At 40.1% G+C, this 22,503-nt stretch overlaps 4 protein-coding genes across 4 annotated transcripts; 2 read left to right on the forward strand and 2 right to left on the reverse strand.

Annotated features, from left to right (window-relative positions):
- Positions 1-425: 425 nt before the first annotated feature.
- On the reverse strand, positions 426-1,639 carry MELLADRAFT_58589 (uncharacterized protein; the record flags this gene model as incomplete). Its single annotated transcript, XM_007403934.1, has 5 exons — positions 426-535; positions 602-937; positions 1,016-1,218; positions 1,245-1,488; positions 1,582-1,639. The coding sequence occupies 5 exons, from the start codon at positions 1,637-1,639 to the stop codon at positions 426-428; spliced, it is 951 nt and encodes a 316-aa protein (XP_007403996.1).
- Positions 1,640-8,461: 6,822 nt separating this feature from the next.
- Positions 8,462-9,215, forward strand: MELLADRAFT_123567 (uncharacterized protein; the record flags this gene model as incomplete). Its single annotated transcript, XM_007403611.1, has 5 exons — positions 8,462-8,585; positions 8,684-8,758; positions 8,851-8,961; positions 9,047-9,112; positions 9,175-9,215. 5 exons carry the CDS (start codon positions 8,462-8,464, stop codon positions 9,213-9,215), a joined length of 417 nt encoding a protein of 138 aa, XP_007403673.1.
- Positions 9,216-10,216: 1,001 nt separating this feature from the next.
- On the reverse strand, positions 10,217-10,972 carry MELLADRAFT_123764 (uncharacterized protein; the record flags this gene model as incomplete). Its single annotated transcript, XM_007403933.1, has 5 exons — positions 10,217-10,242; positions 10,317-10,385; positions 10,473-10,574; positions 10,669-10,743; positions 10,846-10,972. 5 exons carry the CDS (start codon positions 10,970-10,972, stop codon positions 10,217-10,219), a joined length of 399 nt encoding a protein of 132 aa, XP_007403995.1.
- A 1,377-nt stretch (positions 10,973-12,349) lies between these two features.
- MELLADRAFT_101248 (uncharacterized protein) lies at positions 12,350-13,575 on the forward strand (the record flags this gene model as incomplete). Its single annotated transcript, XM_007403612.1, has 4 exons — positions 12,350-12,727; positions 12,798-13,011; positions 13,070-13,175; positions 13,230-13,575. 4 exons carry the CDS (start codon positions 12,350-12,352, stop codon positions 13,573-13,575), a joined length of 1,044 nt encoding a protein of 347 aa, XP_007403674.1.
- Between the last annotated feature and the right edge of the window lie 8,928 nt (positions 13,576-22,503).

Here is a 22,503-nt window from a genome sequence, read left to right on the forward strand (position 1 = left end):
TTTGCATAGCTCTAGATGTTGATTTGTCAATGATTGGCCATCCCAAAGTGAGGGTGTAGAACACACACAAGTGTATAAATTAGAGACAGTAAATGCGAGATGACCAACTTGTTGCAGAAATTGGATTAATTCTGAGCTTGGTATTGGTCCATTAGACGATGAAGTAGTTGGAAGGTGAACCAGAAAAGTATCCTAAAATTGAACAAAGGCATTAGGAACATATAACAGGTTGGACTAGGTAGAATGAAAACCTACATGTTTTGCTTCATAGACTGCACAAATTGAGGAATGATTCAAAGGTAGACGAGCATAAGGTTCATCGACCAATTTCATCAATTGATGATCGGGTCAAGCTGGTTCTGAAAACTAATCCACGAAGCAAACAATGAAACCAATATAAATTGATAAGATGCGAGTGTAACCCATCAAGATGATAGCTCTCTTGGCGAGCTCTTGTCTTTCTTGACTTGTGGAGAAATTTCAAGACTTAAAGTCATGAAAGAAGTATTGAATGTTGTCCCAGCTTCGGCTGAGCCTGAATAATCAAGAGCTTTCATCAGTATCAACTCGATTTAGCATTATGTACGATGATTCAACTTACATGAAGCTGTACTGAGGCCTGGAAAGTGATATCCTAATTTTTGGAAAAGGAAAGACAAGATAGGAATTTGATTCTCATTACGAATATTGGTAGGGCTTGAGTCAGATATTTCAGAGTTATTTTCACTGGTGACTGAGCTTGAACGATTGAGTTTCTTTTGTCTGAGAGTACTTTGAAAACTCGATTGAGAGCTACAAGATAACGGAGTGAACAGAGACCTTCGTGGTGGTGTGGATGAAGGACGAGATATTGGTGAAGAAAGATGAGATCCAGATGGAGTACCGAGTTGATGAACTTGATCGATTGTTGATATAGCTTTCCATTCTCGTTGCAATTCTAGACTGAATATACAGATTCAAGTAGTTTGATCAGGTTTTATATAGTCTGAAAGGAAAGGAAAGCAAAGATACTTACCAACTAATGCTTTGTTGATAGCATGTAAATCAAACCAATTGATAACATCTTCCTCCATCTTGAATTTCTGAACATGTGTGAATGCTGGTACATCAAGGGTACCAATCCAATCCGCTTTGTATAGTGCGGTTGTGGCGAATACGTGGGCGGCGTTTGGGTTGAAGGTAGTCAACAGCGGGCTTGGAACGGCTTGTTGTGCGTGGCTTGTGGGGTTGTATAGTATTGATACGATGTACGGTGTCTTGAATGTTTTTGCAAAGGTAAACAAATGAAATTGAGCGGACAAGTTGATTGCTCGAAATCAATCTCTGGCCCTTGCTCTTTGCGAGAGCAAAGGGACGTCTTGCCCAGCATCGTCCCGAGCTCCCCTGTGTGCATCCCAAATTTTTCAGACAACAAAGCATCAATGTGGGTAATTGCCGCTGCCGCATTTCCGTCGCGGTCAATTAGCGGAGCAATAAACTCCTTATTGTCTAGAAAGCGCGGTCAGGCAGAATGATTTGCAGCCGATTCCCCCCTCGCAAGTGACACTTGTGATCCCCCTCGAGGCAAATTATGTGTGCGACCTTGCGCTTCGATTTGTTCATCCCAATCGGCCGCACACTTTTGGGTCATTAAAGCCATTTTGAACACTAAACAAAACGCCGCGGTGCCTATTAGCCCTCAGGTTTGTGTTTGCATTGCACAGCGATGCCTTTGCAACAAAGAGCATTGAAAGCGAGAAATGAGACATATGATGCTCTTGCATTTCTACATCACTTCATTGGGCACACCCATCAGTCTGTTTTGCGGCTTCCTCCTCAGCAAATAAGCAAACTTCACGACTGCGAGCCAATGTTTGCCGACGGGGAATATTAATTTGGCGCCGCTTCGCGGTGCTCGGGTAAGTGCAAAGCCTGTGTCATGGATCCAGTGTCCGACATGCATGAAATGCTCAAATTTGCTGATCATGACGCGGTGTCATGGTCATTGTCAAATGGACGGATTGGTTCAAATTATTTGAAATCCGTTCTGCCCAAAACTGTATTTCCAATCTTCATCTCTGGCGCATCCATACAGAGATCTGCATTAGTTCTTTTGAAACATGCGGGTAGAATAGTTTCAGGCCGTATAACGACCGGTTGATTGTTTGATTTGTAACTACCAATTTCTTTCCACAGCATTTCATGCATGAAAATTGGAAATCCACCCATTATGGTTATAAATCTTAAATAACTTTTCAATTGTTATTGTCTACAATCTTGAACGGAAACTCGAGGAATTCCTTAAGACCTCCTAAGACTTGTTCAATTGTATTTAAAAGGACTAACAACCAAATAGTACTGTGCCTCGGAGGTCGGGAACTTAAAATAACGCCTCTTAAACCTCCATGCCCCAGACATCTATTCAGATCGGTGTCAACTATGGACAGATAAGTCTGTGGAAGGTGGAGTTCCACCGAGATTATGTACATCGGGAGTCCGGGACCCCAAAGACAAGAGAGAGAGGAACTCGAGAGCAAGAGTTAGAAAGTCTACAAATGTGAAATGTGAAAATGTGTGATGAGGGTAGTTGTCAAGTTGATGCTTGTACACCATACGAAAGTCACGACTTTTTCTCTTGGTCTGCCTCTCTCTTGTATGTGTATGTATCATCATTTTGCCTGAAGAGTTTTAAGAATAGACCATTCTCGCGAGATTTTAGGGTCATCATCGCCACAATAAGTTTATTATGAATGATTACATAGGTAGACTATGTATGAACAAAACTAGACAAACTGGACAAAAGGTTCGAATAGTTCGAATGAATTGATGATCTTATACAGCCCTTTGCAGAATTGATGACTTTGGAAAAAGAGAAAACGCTTGAGTTTTCAAAAAAAACCTGCGAGTTTTTTTCAAAAACTGAGCGAGTTTTTCAAAAACTGAGCGAGCTCTTTCTCTTGTAGAATTACTGAGCCAGGTTTCCAAAAAAACTCACTGACTTTTTGAAAAACTCAGCAGTTTTTTGACAATACTCGGCCACTTTTCGAAAAAACTCGAGGTTTTTTTCCCTTCAAAGTCATCAATTATGCAAAGGGCTGTAGGATCTCACATATTTGATGTTGAACTTGTTTCTTGGCACGGTTTAGGGGTCAATATTTAAGTAGTAGACATCACATAAGCTAGTCTTAAAAGTCAAAACTACATATGGTGGTAGCACGATAGGTTTACTTTCATACCCCTTTTCAAAAAACTTTAAATCAATTTTCCTCATCTTTTAGGCTCTTCATTTTGCCTAATCAATTTATGAGAGCTATCAGATTTGGTAAAGAGAGCTAAAGAGAGTCTAAAGAAAGTGAAGAATTATCAGACCCTTTCCACTTCATCAATCTAATGACTTCATCAATCTAATAGAGACCAGGCGCAGATTTGTGGCTCATGTTACTACTAAAAAGTCGTTATGGTACTCGTTTTACAGGATTTTTCACGGTTTCACTTCTGGAAGTGGTCACTTGATCGCTTTCATACGTCGTGCACAGCCCGATTGAACAAACATCGTCGAGCCTCACATAGTTTCAGTGAGGCTCGACGTCATCTACGCAGCCGATGATGCGGGTCTACGCAGCTCTTGGCTTTCGCACCGAGCCTGATCTTTTATTAGTGATGGAATAAGAAGTGCCATTTCTATTCGTTTTTTGCAATCACTATTTCTGATGTTTTGCAAGCATCCTGCCGTTCCGCTGTGAGAAAATCAGTCTATTCGACGTTTTGGACTGTTCCAAAGTGCCCATCTTCCGTGCTAAGATGAGATTTGGACCAGATTACACAGATGATAGATATGGGATTGGACTATAGAGATCTGTGAAAGCAGAATTCCATTAAAGCAGATATCTGTGAAAGATGTGGTATACGAATAAACGGCAAGGGTTATATGCGTGATCTCTTGGGCCATTTATCTTTCCTGCAATTACCCCACATCCATATTTTATCACTATTGAGCTTTTAGTGGTGAGTGATTTACTTGTTTTTGGGTCTGTATGTCAATTCATTGCAAAGGCGGCCACTCAATCACATTGTATGTATATATGTAGTAGCTAGTGAACAATTTCTTTGCAAGTAGGACCTATAGTCAGTTACAACTCCCATTATTCGATGCGATAGGCGTGGCTAATCCAGGATTTTTTCATTCGGCCAAAATTATAAATATCTTTACCTAGAAACAGTATAGGGTTGGCTTGCATGTAGTCAAGTTTGTGTTGATGAGGAGAGGTAGAGGGGAGAGTCGTAGCAATCGGGTTTGGTATGACCAGTCCCAGGCCGAGATGTCCAAGGGCGAGACATCTCAATAATCGGGCATGGCATTAGATAGGTAAGGGAGTGACATCCACAAGGATAGTTTACCTTTCCTGTTGATCACAAAGTCAAAATCCACTCTGGATAGTAACGAAGCGCAAAACCTGCGCCTGGTCCTTAATGAACAGTTTCTCTCCTCTTCTTGGTATACCCCCCCTCCACGTGAAGAGCCCACTCCCACACATACATCAAATCCCACGTGGATATGAAACTTGATGTGTCTTTTCTACCCGGTCGCCACGCATGATGGCTAATGATGATCACAATATGCACTAAGATCGGCCGGGGTTTGATAATTCTCAAAGCGATTCCAAACAATGAGGACCCTGGAAATCTTCCAGATCACGAAAGCTCGGATCCCGGAGAACTATGACAATGGTAAACAGGCTTTTACATCTCGAACACCTGGAATTAAATTCATCTCTGCCATTCGGCTTTATGAATGCTTGAGCCTTGGTCCTTGGATCTCTTACCCCTCAAAAACAAAGTCAATGGAAGTGAATGTCAAAACAAAGTGAAAGGTAACAAAGAATAATAATACATAAGTTGGTATGTAAAATTGGTGCGAGACATCACCATGTTACTCACGAAGATACAAATTAAGACCTGCAAGTGTGGCTGGGCTAAAAGTTTGCAATGAACAAACATGCCTCCAACAAACATCACCTCCCAGGTGACTAGCAAAGACCCAAACAATAATCATGTAATATATATAAAAATAAAACAACGTAGACTTTTTCAAATGAATATTTTTGATTTTCTCTGCAGCTGAAATACAACATTTTTTTACGTGGATACATAGACACTTTTGTTTTACTTAGAGCACCCGCACTCGTTTGTGGTACGTTTCGGTAACTTTTGTGGTACCGACCTGTACGGTAAGTTAAAATTTACTAATTATGTACAATTATCACACTCGTGTCCAGTATCTGCCATGTATCATTAGTTACTTCACCTATACTGTACAAAACCCACAGCGGTGAAAAGTTTGTAAATTTGTAAAACACAGAAGTAAGACTAGTAAATTTTGCGATCCAGAATGCCAGAAAGCACATTTTTCTCAAGACACCTCAAAAGAACAAGAGAATTTTTCAGGGAGGAGCTCGCATAGTGGAGTCAAGATTCAAGTTCAGATGATAATTCAGATCAAGACAATGAAAATGAACGACCAAAGAAAAAAATGGTACATAGGGATAGAGAAGCAGCAAATGCCCAACTTTTTGCCGACTACCTCTCCCCAAACCCAGCATATGACGAAGAGACTTTCTACCGCTTCGGGGAGCTCGTTCGATCTTAGCGTAGCAACTAGAAAACTTAAGTGTGGAGGTTCGGAGAGAGTTCCAGCTTCAAGAAACAACAATGAGCCATTGTATATGACTCAGTAGACAACATACTCAACTCACCAGGTTTGGACTTGCTCCCAATCACGTTGATGGAGGTCAATCTTTGAGTTGAAGTGATCGGCAACCTTCTTGAAGAGCATCTCGGAGGATTGATTAGTTCCTATCTCCGGTTCGGAAGAGACATGTATCCAAGACATGGCCAATTGCTGCTCTTCTTTTGGTGTCCAGTTCGGAGCGCGTGGCTTGCAAGATTTCGATTCTTTGGGTTCCATCGGTCAGATTGTGGTGTGTATGAATATTGTTGAGTGAGATGGAGGTTGATTCGAGTCGGAAAGCTACCGGACCCGAGTAGTTACTTGAGATAAAGTACGAGGTAGGCTATGATTATATTTACTTCTGTCTTACTTCAAATCAACCTTAAAATTATGTACCGCGGGTCTACTTTGCTCCCGGTGTGGAATAAGCCCCGCCGTTGCAGTAAATTTACACTTACCGCACTCGATTTGCCGCACGAGTGCGGATGCTCTTAGCACTTTGACAACTTCAATAAAAGGATACGTGTAACTGCTAAACTAGGGTGGGAAGGGAGGGCTTTGAGAGTGGGTTATGTACTCTTTGATACCTACATAGAACTCTTGATGAACCAAATTGGAAATATCAAAAATGCTATGTAAAAGGTAAAGAGGAAATTTGATGAATGAAAGGAAAATGGTAAACTAGAAACGATGTCATTTTACCACTAAGGTTGTAGATAAACAAACCAGAAACCTTACCTGTTCATTAGTAGCCAGTGACCTAAAACTGAATCCGAAAAGAGTTTTCAAATAGAAAAATCACAACAATCAAACCGAAAAATTGAAAAGTGTTTGGTGTACGTAAATTGATATGCTCCTTATCTTGTTTCTTATCTTCTTGATCTTGGCAAGATGAATGGCTAACGGTGCCCAAAGGGACGACGGTACCGTTGATTTCCACGACACGGGCTGTGGTCGGGTAATGGGTAGGTTTAGGAAAGATCCTGGTAGTGAGGATACTTTCCTTGACGCACGGGGAAATTTACAAAGTTGAAAATTATCCTTTTCTCCTTGAAAATATTCTCACGCGTCAACTCCCATTCCCACAATTCCCACGCTCGTACCTTCTGGAAATATCTCACTGTCGCAATTTCTCTCATTCATAGTATAGATCGAAAGCTCTACTATCTTCTCTTTTTCGAACCCACCCGCCACCCTTTTTTTTTTTCTTTGGTAGCACATTTACCTAGATTTCGATAAGGTTAAGAGTTGTTAGGAGCTCCCAATTTCTTGGTCCTAAACGCCATGCGGTTGGAAGCTCGTGTATGAGGGTAAGGACTAAGGAAGTAAGTCGTAATGGGTACCTAGGGTTTAACTTGTGTGTGTGATGTGTCTGTATTTCTGTGAGGTGTTGGGAGGTTGCCTAGCCCACCGTTCAGCGATCTCCCATCGTCTGTCACCGGTGTCCTACCTCCCTCGGCCTCTTCTAGGCAGAGGGCCCCCCCCAAGAAACCAAAGGTTTTCCAGGCGAACTCTTTAGGTTTGAATGGGACAACCGGTGCTGTCCATTACCTCACACTAATGAGCAGTACATATCACTAAATACAATAAGATAATAAGAAATAAAAGAAACAATTGCGCGTCTTCACCCATGAGACACAGTGAGTAAAGAGTGGATTGGAGTTGCATTTCAAATTTTGGGTTGTTATGTACACTATACAATTCCCCAGATATGTGATTTTTTATGAAGTCTTGAATTTTCATTCTCGGTTTGAAAATATGATTATAAAAGTTTACAAATTTTATGGTGTAGAGTATTGTTAATGGTTTGCGCAATAGTTTTCAAACTATCCTCATCAATCACGTCACAATAAAGAACATTCTTGTGGTTCCTTTGAATCAGCCCCCAATCTTTGATTGAGGGTTGACTCTGTCAACTATTCTCCATTTTCTGTTCGAGATTGGTTTATTGGTCATTGAGATAGATCATGGTACTTCCAATCAAACCGGATACCAAACCTCTGCCAAGGGTTGACAAAAATTCAACTGGAGATTGGAATTTGATGTGTTTGAAACATATGCATAGCCATCACTGTTGATGCACATATATGAAAAGAAAAAACACCCCATCAGTTTCTGATCAAATTAAATTTCTCAGAAGCAGAAGATACTGCATTGAATGATCATTCTGAAACAAGTAAAAGACCATTTCTGAACAATATCAAGTGGATAATCAAAAACTTGCAAAACCAAAACCAATTCAAGATTACAATTGCACGCTATTGCAGAGATGAAAGTTGAAGTTTGTAGATGTAAAAGGTTCTTCAGGTCCGCTAAAATGGGAAGATACTCATATATATTACAAGAGGTCATCAAAATCCCTTTGACATCACTCCATTGTCTGAATAGATTGATGAGAAACGGGACTGATTATGTGATCTGGGGCCTTGATAAGTTTAACCCGGGTGGTACTGTGACGTATTTGAACCAAGACGTACACCAAAACGCACAGGATCGCACACGGGTGGCGCTACTTTGCCGTCCGCTTCAGCACATGCCGGACGAATCCACCTCAAGCCCATTGGTGCTCAAGCCGGGTCCTGAAGCAGAGTCCAACTTCAGAATAGATTGAAATCCGAGCTCATGTATCTCTCACTTTCAGGTGCTGACTCCCTGATCATTAATCATTGATCATCTTCCATCTCACTCGCTTTAAACGTCCGCAGGTTCACATACCTCAATTGAAGTTTGTCTTCTGTCCTGGCTATTACAGAAATGCTTCACGTTTTCCCAAAGACCTCCCTTCTATTGATTTTCCTGTGGCTTCATTGCCTGAAGGCTCTCGATAACAAATTTTACTGTAACTCGGGGTTCAAACGTGACACAGACACTAATGCAGGTGAGTGATTTCATCTGAATCCCCATTGTCTTGTAACTCTAGTCTCATCTACAACCATGACTGACACAGTCCTCCTCTGTGATTGCTCACACTGAAAGTGTGCTTGTTAAAACACTCAGTGTTGCCTGGCTCGGCAATGTATAACTGCGCATACTCAAGCTGCTGGTATAACGGTGACTGTTCAAGAGATTCTTCATTCCCCTTCTTACACCCTGAACCTGTAAACCTGATTGTCAGAGACATCTTATATCCATTCTCATGTTAGGTAGTAAATGGTCTCCGATGTCGGGTTGCCAACTCATTGGTTCGCTGGACAAAGGCATCAGTAATCAAAAATGTACCATATATGAGTACAACGAAAAAAAATACAATATTGGTCAGTAAACTAAGTCTTCAACTATCCGTTTTCATCAAGTGTCTTATTCAAACTTTATTTTTACGCGTGGATGGGGAATATTCAGCTTGTACCAACGCTGGAGGGACATCTTATACATGCCCTTATACGGCCTCTACTGTGCCCGCCATCTGTCAGTTACCTTTGTTATAGATCAAACACTTGCTTAACTGAAAAGACTTTCTTTCTTTTTAGTGTGCACCGACTGCGCTTATGTAAGGTCAAGAGATCCATAAAACTTCACCACGACTCCACACCGATGGAGTTTTATGGGCAAATTGGGTCAAGAATTGGAAAATTGACTGTTCAATAGATTTCAGTCCAAAACCTGCTTGGAAAGCGTATCGTATCAAAGAAACTGAGCCAAAGAAGATCATGTGATTTTCGTGATCAATCTGTTTAAATCCTTCCACAATTCATCCATTGTCATCTATCTTATTGATAGTCATTTTACGTTGGGTATCCAATCTGTTACACATGTAAGTATATCTTTACTATACCAACTGTGATGACTACATGGTGTGTGAGGGTAGACTGGATTCCAAGTCTTGAAGAGGGTACTCTCTGGGTGACAGCACATAGGAATGGGAAACTGTCCTTCTGGGTGTCTTCATTGGGAGCTATAGCAGGCGCAGGTCAATGATCAGAGCTTGATAGATTTTCACCAAATTGTAACAATTCCCAGAACACAATTAGAAAGATAAGTGCATAAAATAGAAAATCATTTTGAGGTTTGGTCACCTAGTAAGACTCAGAGCGAGCTCTTGTTTACGTGATTTATTGATTGGTGCTTAAGAAAATTGTAACGATTATCGGTGCCATACTCAATTTACTGTTCTTTCAAGGAAAATGAAAGAATATGTTATTTGGATAACTCTGATTCAATATAGCGACTACCTCATCAAGTGGTCTGTTCCACTTCACTGCCACAAAGGGTCCCCTGCACCTCAATAGTCAGAGCACTTTTTGATCTTGGTGCCTCATTGTTCTTGGCAGCCGCAGAATGGTTGCGAGATATGAAGATCTGAGACATGAATAACATTATTTCAGACTTTTGAGCAGCAAAAACAATCACAATGTCCATGAATGCATGTTGCAGTGCATGCCCAAGCTTTGATGAGTTTAACAAGATGTATGAGCCAAGGAAGACTTCACAAAATCAATCACAGAGATCACATGGTGCTCTTTGACACGATCTCTGGGTCAAAAGAAGATCATCCTTTCGTTTGTGTGAGATTTATGGAAATTGACACTCGGTGCATACTAAAAGAAAAAGATTTGTTTTCAGTTAAGTGAGGTTTTGATCGGAGATCGACAGATAATATGATATAACTCACCCATGGAAGGCACATCATTGGGTGTATAATTAGGGCATATATAAGTTACCCCCCCGGCGTTGGTACAAGCTATAGATTCACCAACCAAACAAAAAAAATGGACCTTTAATGAGATACTACATCAGGAAACAATGATGGAAGACTCGGGAGACTGACAAAAAACCTTTGCTTTCTCGTCGTACTTATACGTGATACATTTTTGATCACTGGCTCCGAATCCAGGGAGCTGGCATCCTCCCATTGGAATCCATTTATTACCTAACATCAAAATAGACATTAAATCTCTCCGCTGATTAGATATACAGGGTATTTTACAGCAATGAAAATGAAGTTTGTATTCTGAAATACTTACCCTTTAACCAGCAGCTGGAATATGTACACTGAAAGTCTTTGTAGAACGGTGACATGGAGGATTGCATTGTGCAAACTTTCATTGTGAGCAATCAAAGAGTAGGTCCTTGTTAGCCATGGGTGTAGATCATACTGAAGTTACAAAACAATAATAATTTGAATAAAATCACACACGTACCCGCGCTTTTAAGATCTGTGTTGCGTTTGAACCCTTTGTCACACCCAAAACTTCCTTGAAGCGCCGCAAGGTCATGAATCCACAGGGAAAGAAGTAGGATAGCGATTTTCGGGAAAAAGTTAAGCATTTTATCTAAGCAAGAAAGAAAGTCGAAGTTGAATTGAGGAATGTCAACCTGTAAAAGTTTAAAGCGAGTGAGATTTGATCAAGGCAAGACGATCTGGCAGTGAGAGTTTGAGAGGTAACCGTACCACATGAAATGACATTTGAATCTATTTATATGATGCTTTCTCCTACTTACTAGACGCTGCTTCAGAACTCGGCTTGAGCACCGATGGGCTTGAGCCGGCTTGAGGGTGATTCTTAGGCCATGTGGTCCGGCGGACGGCAAAGTAGCGCCGTCCGCGTGCAATCTTGGGCTTTTCTACATGTCTTGGTTCAAATAGAATTGACGGCTTTCGGGACCATCATGAGGCGGGGGAACCAAGGTTCGATTTGAGGCACTGCATAGTGCCACCCGCGTGTATGTGAAGCCGTATCACCCTGTAAAAAATCGGAGTGAAGGTACACCCCGACTAGTAAATTGACATGGTCTGCTGATAATCGTCAGTGAATGTTTTTGAATTCTTGCTTCTTCAAGCGTCTGTGTCACTTCGTCTAATTTGGTTGATTACGTTTTGTAGGTTTTCATCGCGATGTTTCTCCCCAGTTGCAATGGGATGAAGGAGTTTTAAACAGTCAGATTGATGATGAGATAATTCAAATCTTTTTACCTAACAGCTGGAGGGTTCCATTCATAACACTTTGAAACTAAGAAAGTACCATATGTGTCTCAGGTCGGTAAGGCATATGAAACTTTAACCTACCAAAAATGACTAGGAAGCAACATCGTTGTTTTTGTCCTGACAGGCTTTGCAAGAGATGGTGTTATAATTGAAAGTATCGACAAAAATCAAGTACGTGTGTGAGATTGTTCAGAGAGTTTTATCTTTGAGCTTTGATGGATTTTATAGACTTGCAATAGCTTTAAAAGAATGAAAAGTCTTAATCTACCAGGTAAGGCAAGCAGCTGATATCAATCTATAGCGTTCCAAAGGCTCAAGATGATTGTTTTATTCAGCTTGTGATGAAACATAGACCATCATAATTACAAACCCCAATTGAGCATTTTCCAAATCTCGCGATTGTATGACCTTCTTATTTTTATCCGTGTACTCCTGTTGTAGGTTGTCTAGCTTCAGTTTATGGAAATGTTAGACAAGAACAAAATGATGGTAAATAAAGAAATCGGTTTGGGGAGGGTGAGTGATCATTGATGTCACTCACGGTGAGTCACACTTGTGACATAAGCTCTCAAGCGTGTGTCACGTGAGTCGCAGCTTGTGACAGGCTACGGCTTAAAATTCACACATTGTAATTTTTTTGGGTTACTTCAGCTGGTAAATTTGACCTTTCCTTCTTTCTGTTTAACTCTTTGAAAGCACATTCCTTCGCAAAACCAATAATGACCAATCAATTTATCAATGCAGACGCTCTCGACGATCAGGATCAATTTCTGCTGAATGACAGCACGAAGCGCTCTCTCCTGAGTGAATCAGACAATAGTGAACATGAAGGACAACCTATTACTAAATCGCGAAGGAAGAAGAAACAAAAACAGCGACCTAAGGAAACGAATAAAATAGTCGAGGATGAGATCCCAATTGAAATTCCAACAAGCGATGTCGTGGGAGCCATAAACAATGTATCTCAGAAGAAGCAGACCTCAACTTTCAATAACAAAAAGAACCGAACTTCTGTACGACCATCTGATGAAACCAATCGCTCAAAACCCACAAAACAAAAATCAAAAGCAGAGCCTAAACCTTTCGTTCCGTTAGAGGTTTGCACACTTCATATTACTCATCAGCTCATCGTCCAAGGCTGAACAATCCTCGAATTCACATCAACAGCTTGGACCTCTGACACCTGCTCCCGGAGAAGAAACCTCCATTGGACTTCAACCACCAGACCTTCAACTAAGCTATCTGACAGATCGTCAGAAAAGAGCTCTGCCGAAGTTATCTGATTTGGAACTTCAAACGCTCGCATTCCGTGAATCATGGCTATTGAATGTTTCGGACAAGCCTCATAGAGGTCAACTTGGATCATGGCTAAATACCGGATGTAAGGAAAACTTGTAATTCAATCGAGTTGGTTTATGACTGACACATGCTGTAATCAGCCATTCCCGATTTTTTAGAGACTGCCAAGATTGAGACAACGGTACCTGGGTCCCCAATCCTTTTGGTGATCGCAAGCGCTGCTTTGAGAGTGGTCGATCTGTGCAAGTAAATATAACAGCTCTTCATAAAACACTGTACATTACTGACTTTTTTGAATAGACAGGTTAAGCCACTCCTACCTTCACCCAAAACAACCGGAGGTGTCGCCAAGCTTTTTGCTCGTCATTTCAAACTTTCTGAACATATCACTTATCTGAACACAACACCTGTGGTGATTGGCGCAGGAACACCCGATCGCATATCTAAGCTTATTGAAGCCAAGGCTTTGAAACTTGAGCGCTTACGTTGGATCATGTTGGATACAACTTGGCTGGATACCAAATCTTATTCTTTGGCTGATTTACCTGAAAAGGCTGTCAGGGAGGCAGTTTGGCAGGGTATCCTTGGAAATCCTGAAATCCTAACCATGCTCAAAGCTGGGAAAACAAAATTAGTCTTATTCTGATTCTGTAGGTCATATATTTCCCTCTGCTTGCTCTGGATTGCTTGCACATGAATGATCGGTGTTAATAGCCTTGATATTACCCATCAGAAGGAATCGATGCTTGTCTAGAGAATGACACTACATGCATACATCGGTGCGATGCGGCGTCAAGTATGTACATCATACTCCCTTGGTAGACATATCGTAATGTAACAAAAAGAAATGCACTCAATTGTTGGGATTATCGGCTTAATTCGATACTTTGAGACTGATACCCACGCAACTGATACGACTTCTTTGGGCAAATTATCCTTCAACTTGTCTTTTATTCCTATAACAATAGTTTGTGAAATAAATACATAGTTAGGATTACCTTTGAGGTGGAATTTGCTTGTTTCACTACCCATTGAGTGATCACCAGCTCAGACTAGCCATCATTGCTCAAAAAGTCTTGATTGGAAACCCATGACTTGGACATTAACCTTGAGCTTCCCAGATGACTTGAACCCAATTGAAACACCTCCTGACAATCATGTTCAATCAGCCCTCATGAAGTGGGAATTGCTTACAATGTAGCCAAAAAGTATGGAAACCTGAGAAGATCAAATCAAATGGTTCTCAAGTTGAAGAAGGAAGTAAGCACAAAACAAGACTGTTCATTTACTGACTGTGGTCACAATGCGTAAAAAACATGCTTTAAAAATGTGTTTGGTAGCTTGAGAACTGGCCTGAAACCATGGTTTATTGCATAGTACTAGCAACAATGGCTCCCTAAGCTAAGCAAAGATCATCCACAATTGTTGGGTTAAACCGTGGGAATATCTAAGTATTTAACCTAAAGATTTCAATAGTTTAATAGTGAAACTTCAAGAACTCTTCAGTTAGATTTTTGACCCAAAATCTTCAAGGGTTTTTGTCACCTTGGCTTAAATTAGCTAAGGCAAATTTTGCTAATGCTAAACTTGGCAAATTTCAGCTAACACTGAGACTTTAGCTTAGCGGCCTGAAATAGCCAAGTTCAAACCTAATCCGCTTGACACAAAAAACTGGTACACCCAGTTGTGTTTTTGGTGGTAACTTTGTGTATCTATTGACAGCTCTTGACAACTTCCAGCCAAAAACTCAACCGGGTGTACCTATTTTGGGTGCAACCGGGTAAGATTTGAACACAGCTGTTTTCTGACGCTAAACTGCTAATAGCGGTCTAGCAGCACTTCTTCACACTTAAAAAGAATTTTTCATTGAAGTAGAAAAACAAAACAATGAGATAATAAGATTACTCAATGATGGCCTTTGCAGAATTCTTTACTAGCACACTTGCCACAATTGTCCATCCACCACCAGCTCCAACTTTTCACAAAGCCACAAGAGGCTTCCAATGTTTCTCTCCATTGTTTGAGGAGCTAATTGGCCTCAATATTCTAAGCAAACATCAGCAGCAGGCCAACAAGACCTTTTCACAGCAGCTGATGAAGCTGGAATTGCAAGATAGACATGCACCATTGAGGCAAGGACCAGATAATGTCGTTTGTGCTCTTATGAAGCATGATGCAAATGATTAGCATGTGGTCAAGAGATAATTAAAAACAAGTACTTACTCTCCACCATTGTGATATATATGTGGGATCAATTGTGTCATTGTTGTCTCCTTCTTTGAGAATTGGTACCAAGGGGTGTTCAACTCCCAAATATCTTGACAACTCATCTACTTGCCCGGTCTGAAGATTGTTGGTGAAGAGTTTGTATAAAGAGGACGCCTTGCTGCTTGAGAACATATCTTTCCAGTGTCTCAACAGAAGAGAGAGCTTGAGGTCCAAAGGTTCTTTCAAACAATTGGTGTTGTTTGTAATGGTTGCAAAGAGAAGAGCATCATATTTGAGTGCCTGGTTCCAATATTTATCCAACCAAACCACCATTTATGCAATCATGGGGTATAGGGGGTCTTCTTCATCTAGAGATAATGCTTGTTTTTTGAGAGAATCCAAGAAACAGAGTACTTAGGGAGAAAAATGGAGCTGTTTGGACTGTCCCCCTCTAGTATTTTGGTCAGAAGAAGAAATGGATTCAAATAAAAAACAATTGTTAGTTCTTTAAATTTTATAAGTTATATATTTTGAAATTCTTACAAGGTGCTCTTGATTGAGCACATTAGGGCGGTTCAAGTCAATAGTTGCGATCCACCTGTTTGCAGAGTCGCGATCAGTCTTTTTAGGGTTGTCCGATCCTTAAAATTCCTGATCGCGACTCTGCGAACGCACTTATAATTAGGTTTTATGGCTTTACCTTTTCAGGTACACCGTCTGCGAATGCGCCTTTTTTTCCTTGCTTTTTTAATTGTCTCTTGTTTTTGTCAGGAATTTTTTTTTTTTCATCAATTTGTTTTAATGAAAATACGCGTTTGACGCACCACGAGTGGAACACCAAAAAAAAAACCAAAGAAAAAAAAGGTTTTTTTTGGTCCTTCGCACCGGATTTTTTTACGATGCCACGGCAGAGAATTATAAATTTTAAGACAACTAAGCAGATCACAAAATGGTGAACCACCTCTAAAGGTGGTTCACCAACTTTAAATTTTACTTAAAATTTAAAGCCCCCGAACTAAATGTAAAACTTAAAAAAGGGCTGTAAAAGGGCTACTTGAACCGCCCTATTGGTGCCCTGCCAGTCACCACCATCAAAAGTTATACCAAGGGAACAAACCACTTTTTTCAGGTCAGTAGCTTGCTTCCTGTTTGCAGTGTGGTATTATGCTAAATCCTTTCTGAGAATCTGATCAATAACCTAAATACAGAATCAAGAGATGAGCACAACTTTTTATTAATTATAAGAAGACTGGACAACTCACCTCGTGTTTGTCAATCATAGTTGTCATTCCATCTTATGCCATATCCGGCAACCAATGGGCGCACAGATAAGCCTTTGACCTTCATGTAAATATCTGTCTCTAAGCTGTGCTTCAAGTCATCCAGCGGCAAACAGTAAGACACTTGAAAAAGTGTTGCATGAAACAAGATAATGTCAGTACAAAGAGATGTTTCAAATGTAGATACAGAGATGGGACTACTTAAATCCTTGTAGAGTATAGCCATTGTGTTCTTTGTGGAAGCTGGAGTCTCAGAATTAGTTTGAGTGATTTCCAAAGGCAGTGTGTCTATTCAACTTTGCCATCATGATTGGATGTCTCTTCTGAGCTGCTATGAGGAGTTTCCTCAGGAAGCTCATCAGTAAGGTGTTTGGATTTGTCTTCATTTTCATCTAGCTTATTAACAACACCTTCATACTCAATTACTGCCCCTTCAATGACTGGCATAATTTCCACAGCAGGGAACCAACCAAGCACTTCCTCCTTTGTGCTTGCTGAATTTGCTGGTAAATTGCTTCCTGATGCGGCAAGCCCAAGCTTGTGGCACACAAAGAGGTGCATTGTTTTCAGATCACAGGTGTAGTTGCTGGTCAACTTGGAAATTGGATTGGTCAACTGTGTAACTCACCCAAAAATTTTGGCAACTGAAGCATTTTAGGAGGGCAAGGTGGAGAGGTCACTTTTGTATGGTGAATTGACTTCAGAGTTGGCAAGTCTTAATGGGACTGCAGCCGGTTATGAATTTCTTGGAACATTGTGTGATTGTTCATGCCCAAGTTTGTCACCTGAGCAAGCATGTAAGACAATGACAGCCTATGTGACTCAAAAATATAAAAGAACCATTACAAATCTATATATATAATAAAAATGATAAGAAGAAGAACTTTTGTAGTATTCAAAGCTCAACAAGAGCTTTACAACACCTAAGAATGGATAATCTACCAATGTATGACTAGCAGAAATTGTCTAAGACTTCCCTCTTCAAAGAAACCAGCACAATGGGAAATGGGATTGTTAAAAACTCACTACTAGTTTGGTATCAAATACCAAAGGACAGTATTTGGTGCGAAGCCCAAGGCCTAAGCCCAGGGAATAAAATTACTTGACATAACAAAGAACACGCCCTACGGGGTGGCTAGCGGCTAAAGAAAAATATAACCAACAACTGAAACACTAAATATAAAAAACTGAACACAACACTAGGTAAAATTGAAACATAACCGTAATAACATACTGAAGCGCCTGAGATAAATAACTCAACACACATAAGACAAAATTAAAACATAACCAAACCAAAAACTGAAACCTAAGATAAATAACCAAACTTATACAAGCCTAAAAGGAACAAAACAAAGAATACCTTAACAACTAAAAAAGAAACAGACAAACTTTACTTGAGGGATGGGAAGGGAGGGTTGAAAAAATTTCTGAGCTAATAACAAAAAGAGTTTTTAACAATCTTAATGATGAACTCCAATACGAAGACTAGAGACTTTGACAAAAGTGAATGCGATGGGGAGTTGGTAAAGAGGGTGGTGAACAGGCATGATGTCATACCTGTAGTCAAAAGATAAGATCAAGAACCCGACCCGTCAGCTTAATTAAACAACATGTAATGTAATGTTACCAACTATCCCATTCCACTAGGTTAATAACAAGTTACCAACAGCGAGAAATGGGATTGTTAAAAACTCACTACTAGTTTGGTATCAAATACCAAAGGACAGTATTTGGTGCAAAGCCCAAGGCCTAAGCCCAGGGAATAAAATTACTTGACATAACAACGAACACGCCCTCTCCGACCCGCCTACCAGCGTACCAAAAGAGTGGTGAAGAAGGAAGGGAAAAAATAATTTGTCAGTGTTCTTGTCACCAAATACGATATAAAAATATTCACAAGAACAAAGATATGAACAAATCCGCAACCAAGCATGTAAGCCATTGACCGTGAATAATAGGCCACCGCCATTAACCGCAAGCATATAAATCATAGACCGAAAAAGCATAAAGAAACTTTTAAGGCAAATATGCCATTGACCAAAACCGCCAGACTTACTATTTAAAAACAACTTTGTAACCAACGTGAGACATACGTCCAATCATGTGATTCTGATTCTCCAGAAGACGAAGGGCACAATGACCTCGAACATATATAAGAAACGCATCTGAAGACCAACAACCGGCGCTTTTGATGAAATCCATCGTCGCGCCCGCTTGAGCTAAAGCCAACGCACCACCAGATCTCAACGAATGACCAGAAAAAGATTTATCAAAATGACAATGAAAACGCTCAAGAAACCAAGATCGAGTTGGATGGAGGCCTTTTGAGGTAATAAAAAGTTCTGGCGAAGATATAAAATTGGTGTCTCTTGAACAAAGATACGACTTGATGAGGCGTATAGGACAAGCAGTAGTGTTTTCGAAATGTTGGATAATTACTGGAGTACCTAGAAAACGCTTGTCACCTTTTGAATACGGAAGATGATATTGAACAAACTTTTTGCAAGTCGAAAATTGGAGAACGCAGCGCATGATGATCTTCCTCTCGTCGAAAAGACTATTCGAATCTGGAACAGTTAGCTCTCCTAAACGGAGCAAGCCGCCAAATCCCAAACCTAACATGGCTAAAAATAATTTGTCGTCATGAGAAGATGACAATTTTTTGATAACTTCTTCGATTTGATGAATTGACAATGCTTTCTTCCTGACGACCGGTTTTGAACACTCATTAAGACAATGCTTCATTGTATCGATTACATCTTGATGTCTTGATTCACAACAAATAGAGGGAAAATTTAATTTAAAAATATGCGCTATACCAACTAAGTATGCTTGAACCGATCTGGGGGAAATAATACGACATGAGTACGAAACATAATCACACAAATTTTCTACATCAGGAATAAATGGCTGTTTGAATTTTTTACACCACCTAGCAAAACTTCTAAACCCGGACTTATACTTTGCTGAAGATGTTTTTGCGACAGTTGCACGTCGATCCTCCTTCGATAACTGACGTAATTGTTCTAAGGAGATGTTTAACATAGACGACGTCTTTTTGGATCGACCCATGACGTGGTACCTGTACTAAAATTATTGACCAAAAGATTTGCTTCTAACCCTCCAGAAGCTAAGAATGGATTAAGTTGGAAAAAAGAGACTGAAGAAGCACCAATACGAAGGCAAAGCAATTCTAAATCCCTATCTGATATATCTAACTTTTGTCGAGATAAATCATCAGCCTTGCTGTTGAAATCTTTTGATATGTGCATGACTTTTACGTCAGCACCAGCGTCCACCAACCGAGAAACAGAATAACGGAAGAGTGGTCTCACAATTGGATTAGGAGAGTGTGAATTGAAAAGGTCACAGACTAATTGCAAGTCCAAATGAATAAAGATCCTCTTCGCGTTTGCCTTTATGCCATAATTGATTGCGCATACCACCGCCAACAGCTCTGCCCAATAGATATTCCGAGTTGGTGGAGGCAGGACAGAATAACTACCTACACAAGACCCTGGCTCCCAAACTCCTATTTCAGCCATACACGTGTCGGTAAAAAACACCGCGTCAGCATCTTGAAGCTTCCATCTTGATGATTTGAGAAACCGACCACCGTTAGCATTTTTGAAATAATTTAGCAACCATTGTAAATCATCTTGATTTTCTTTGTTTAACGGTATTTGCATGTACTTCTTGTGCTTTCCGGCGATCTTATCGTAAAGGCTTTGTAAAGCATACCTTCCCCAAGGCATTGAGGTACACGCCCATGAGGCCGTCCCTAACAGTTCTTGCCATTCCTTCAAAATTTGTTTTGGTTTTGAAACAAAATCTTCAATTTTTAAAAATAACTTTTCTTTCTTGTCAGCATGAAGATACATAGTCATTTCCTTCGTATCTACTATATGACCAATGATTTCAATGATTGGACCATGGATTTGCTTTTTCCATACCCATGGAATGCCTAACATGTCAAAAAGATTCAGTAATTTAGCTTGTGGTATTGGAATAAAATGATCTTTGAACATAATGAAATCCTTCGCAGAACAAATACCCCAGACATCATCCATCATGTTGTTCATCCTCTTAATTTTGAAGATAAATTCAGCAATCCAAAGTACCAAGGAAAAGAAACCACACCAAATGTGTGGAGATGCAGATGATCCAAAAGTTAAATTGTAATCGACTCGTGTTTTCTCATTGATTCTCATGATTTGGCAAAGCTGATATTGCAGGTGACAAGGCATGATCCTAAAGGCTGTCTCCACATCTGATTTCCATAGCATAAGATCTTCCTGTTCTAAGTTCATATCAATTATATAAGGAACAAAGTTTTTCAGCGAATCATAGGTTACCGCTATGTTGTCTTTGTCGATTAAATCGTTATGAGAAGGGTTTCCAACACTCATATTCGAACAAACCCACATTTTTGCCGAATCTTTCTTTGACACCATTAGCAGAGGAATAACTTTCATGCCGGGAAGAAGAGTCGAAAATTCTTGCGAGTACCGTCCTTTGTCGATTTCTTCTTGGCATTGAACTTCCAAGATATCCTTAAATGTGTCACACGAGGCGTGATTTGGACCATTGACAACTTCTGCGGAAGGGAGAGAAGAACTAGGCCAGAACCCAAAACGTAGACCCTTGATCACGGAATTGACGAAAGGCCTGTTTGGGTGATCAATTAGTAACGTCTCCAGTTTCTCAACTTCAATAGGAGTGTTGATTTTAAATAAAAAGTGGTATTGCTGAAGAGAATAAGCAGCAACCTGGTTGATTTTTAAAGATGGTGCGTCTGGAAACGGTCTCACGGATAAGCTTGATTTGATTGATGGAGAACATCCCACGTCGTTAATGCCGTCCCAGATATAACCGCGAAGAAACTTGTGGGAAGAATTTTCGTCTATAGTCAATTCCTCTTTCTTCTTCGATGATCTAAAGAAGGCACTGCAGAGTCAGATAAACTTATTACAAATTAACAACAATCAAGAGAAATACCAACCCGAAGATAGATTTTTCATCTCCTTCAGGTATGCTTAACTCCAGGGTGCTCCTTCCTACATCCTTTGACATTCTGAAATGTAAGCGCAATAGTTAGTAATCCAACTATTTCCAAACCTCTTCTTCTTTTTAGAAATGCATGTGAAACCGAAAAAGTCAAAAAGAAATAACCAACACATCTATGCTGTCTTTGGCATTTATCGCCAAGGGCACAGTGACCAAGATTATAAGCAAAACAGTATGTTTCTGCTTCGTTCTTAAAACCTCTGGTATCTTCCACGCCAAACCCACTCTTATATTTATAAGTATGATCGTAAAGCAACGGAGAGGTCTGATTTCTTGGATGACTTCGGCTACGTTGATTCCAACTTTGGCGACTAGGACCTTGATATGGTCTAGCGCTTGTCGAAGCTTCTGGTTGACGAAGTTGAGGTTTGTATGCATCCGCCATGTACTTTGATGCCAAAGTCGAAAGGGACTTCACAGCCCCCAACTACTGGTCACTGGCAGGCCAGTACATCCGATGTCTCCAAAATGTTTTCAACAAAACTTCAATTTGTTTTCAGCATAACATCCATCTGCTATCAAGATGTTTTGGGTCAGTCACCAGCAAAATATGTCATACCACCAAAATTGAGATGATGTCATACAGCATCATAAACCTGTACAAACCTGCTCCTGTATTTCCCCACCAAGAATATATAGTTTATTAACCTTTGTGACATAAATTGACTGAGTTATTGAGGTTTGAAAAAAAAATCACGGACAAAAAATACTATTTTTGTACTGTACCTAAGAATTGATTCTGGAATATCTTCCAGCTTCGTCAATATACATACACAAAAAAATTGATATTCCTTTTGAAAACATGTTTCTCCACATTTTTGTCCCCTAAAGCCTTCCCGTATGGGCAGTATTTCTACATGTAATTCCTGAATGTGTCTGCAAGTTTGATTTTCTGAAGTTCTTTGCCCCGATAAAAATTTTGAGGGAACATATGCCAAAATCATTCTGAATTTGATGGATATACATGTAGATGGTTTTTGACAAAAACGTGTGTCATAAACTTTGTCGTTTCTGCCTTG

Source organism: Melampsora larici-populina (assembly GCF_000204055.1).
Source record: "Melampsora larici-populina 98AG31 unplaced genomic scaffold MELLAscaffold_1, whole genome shotgun sequence".
In the NCBI taxonomy this organism is placed as follows: domain Eukaryota; kingdom Fungi; phylum Basidiomycota; class Pucciniomycetes; order Pucciniales; family Melampsoraceae; genus Melampsora; species Melampsora laricis-populina.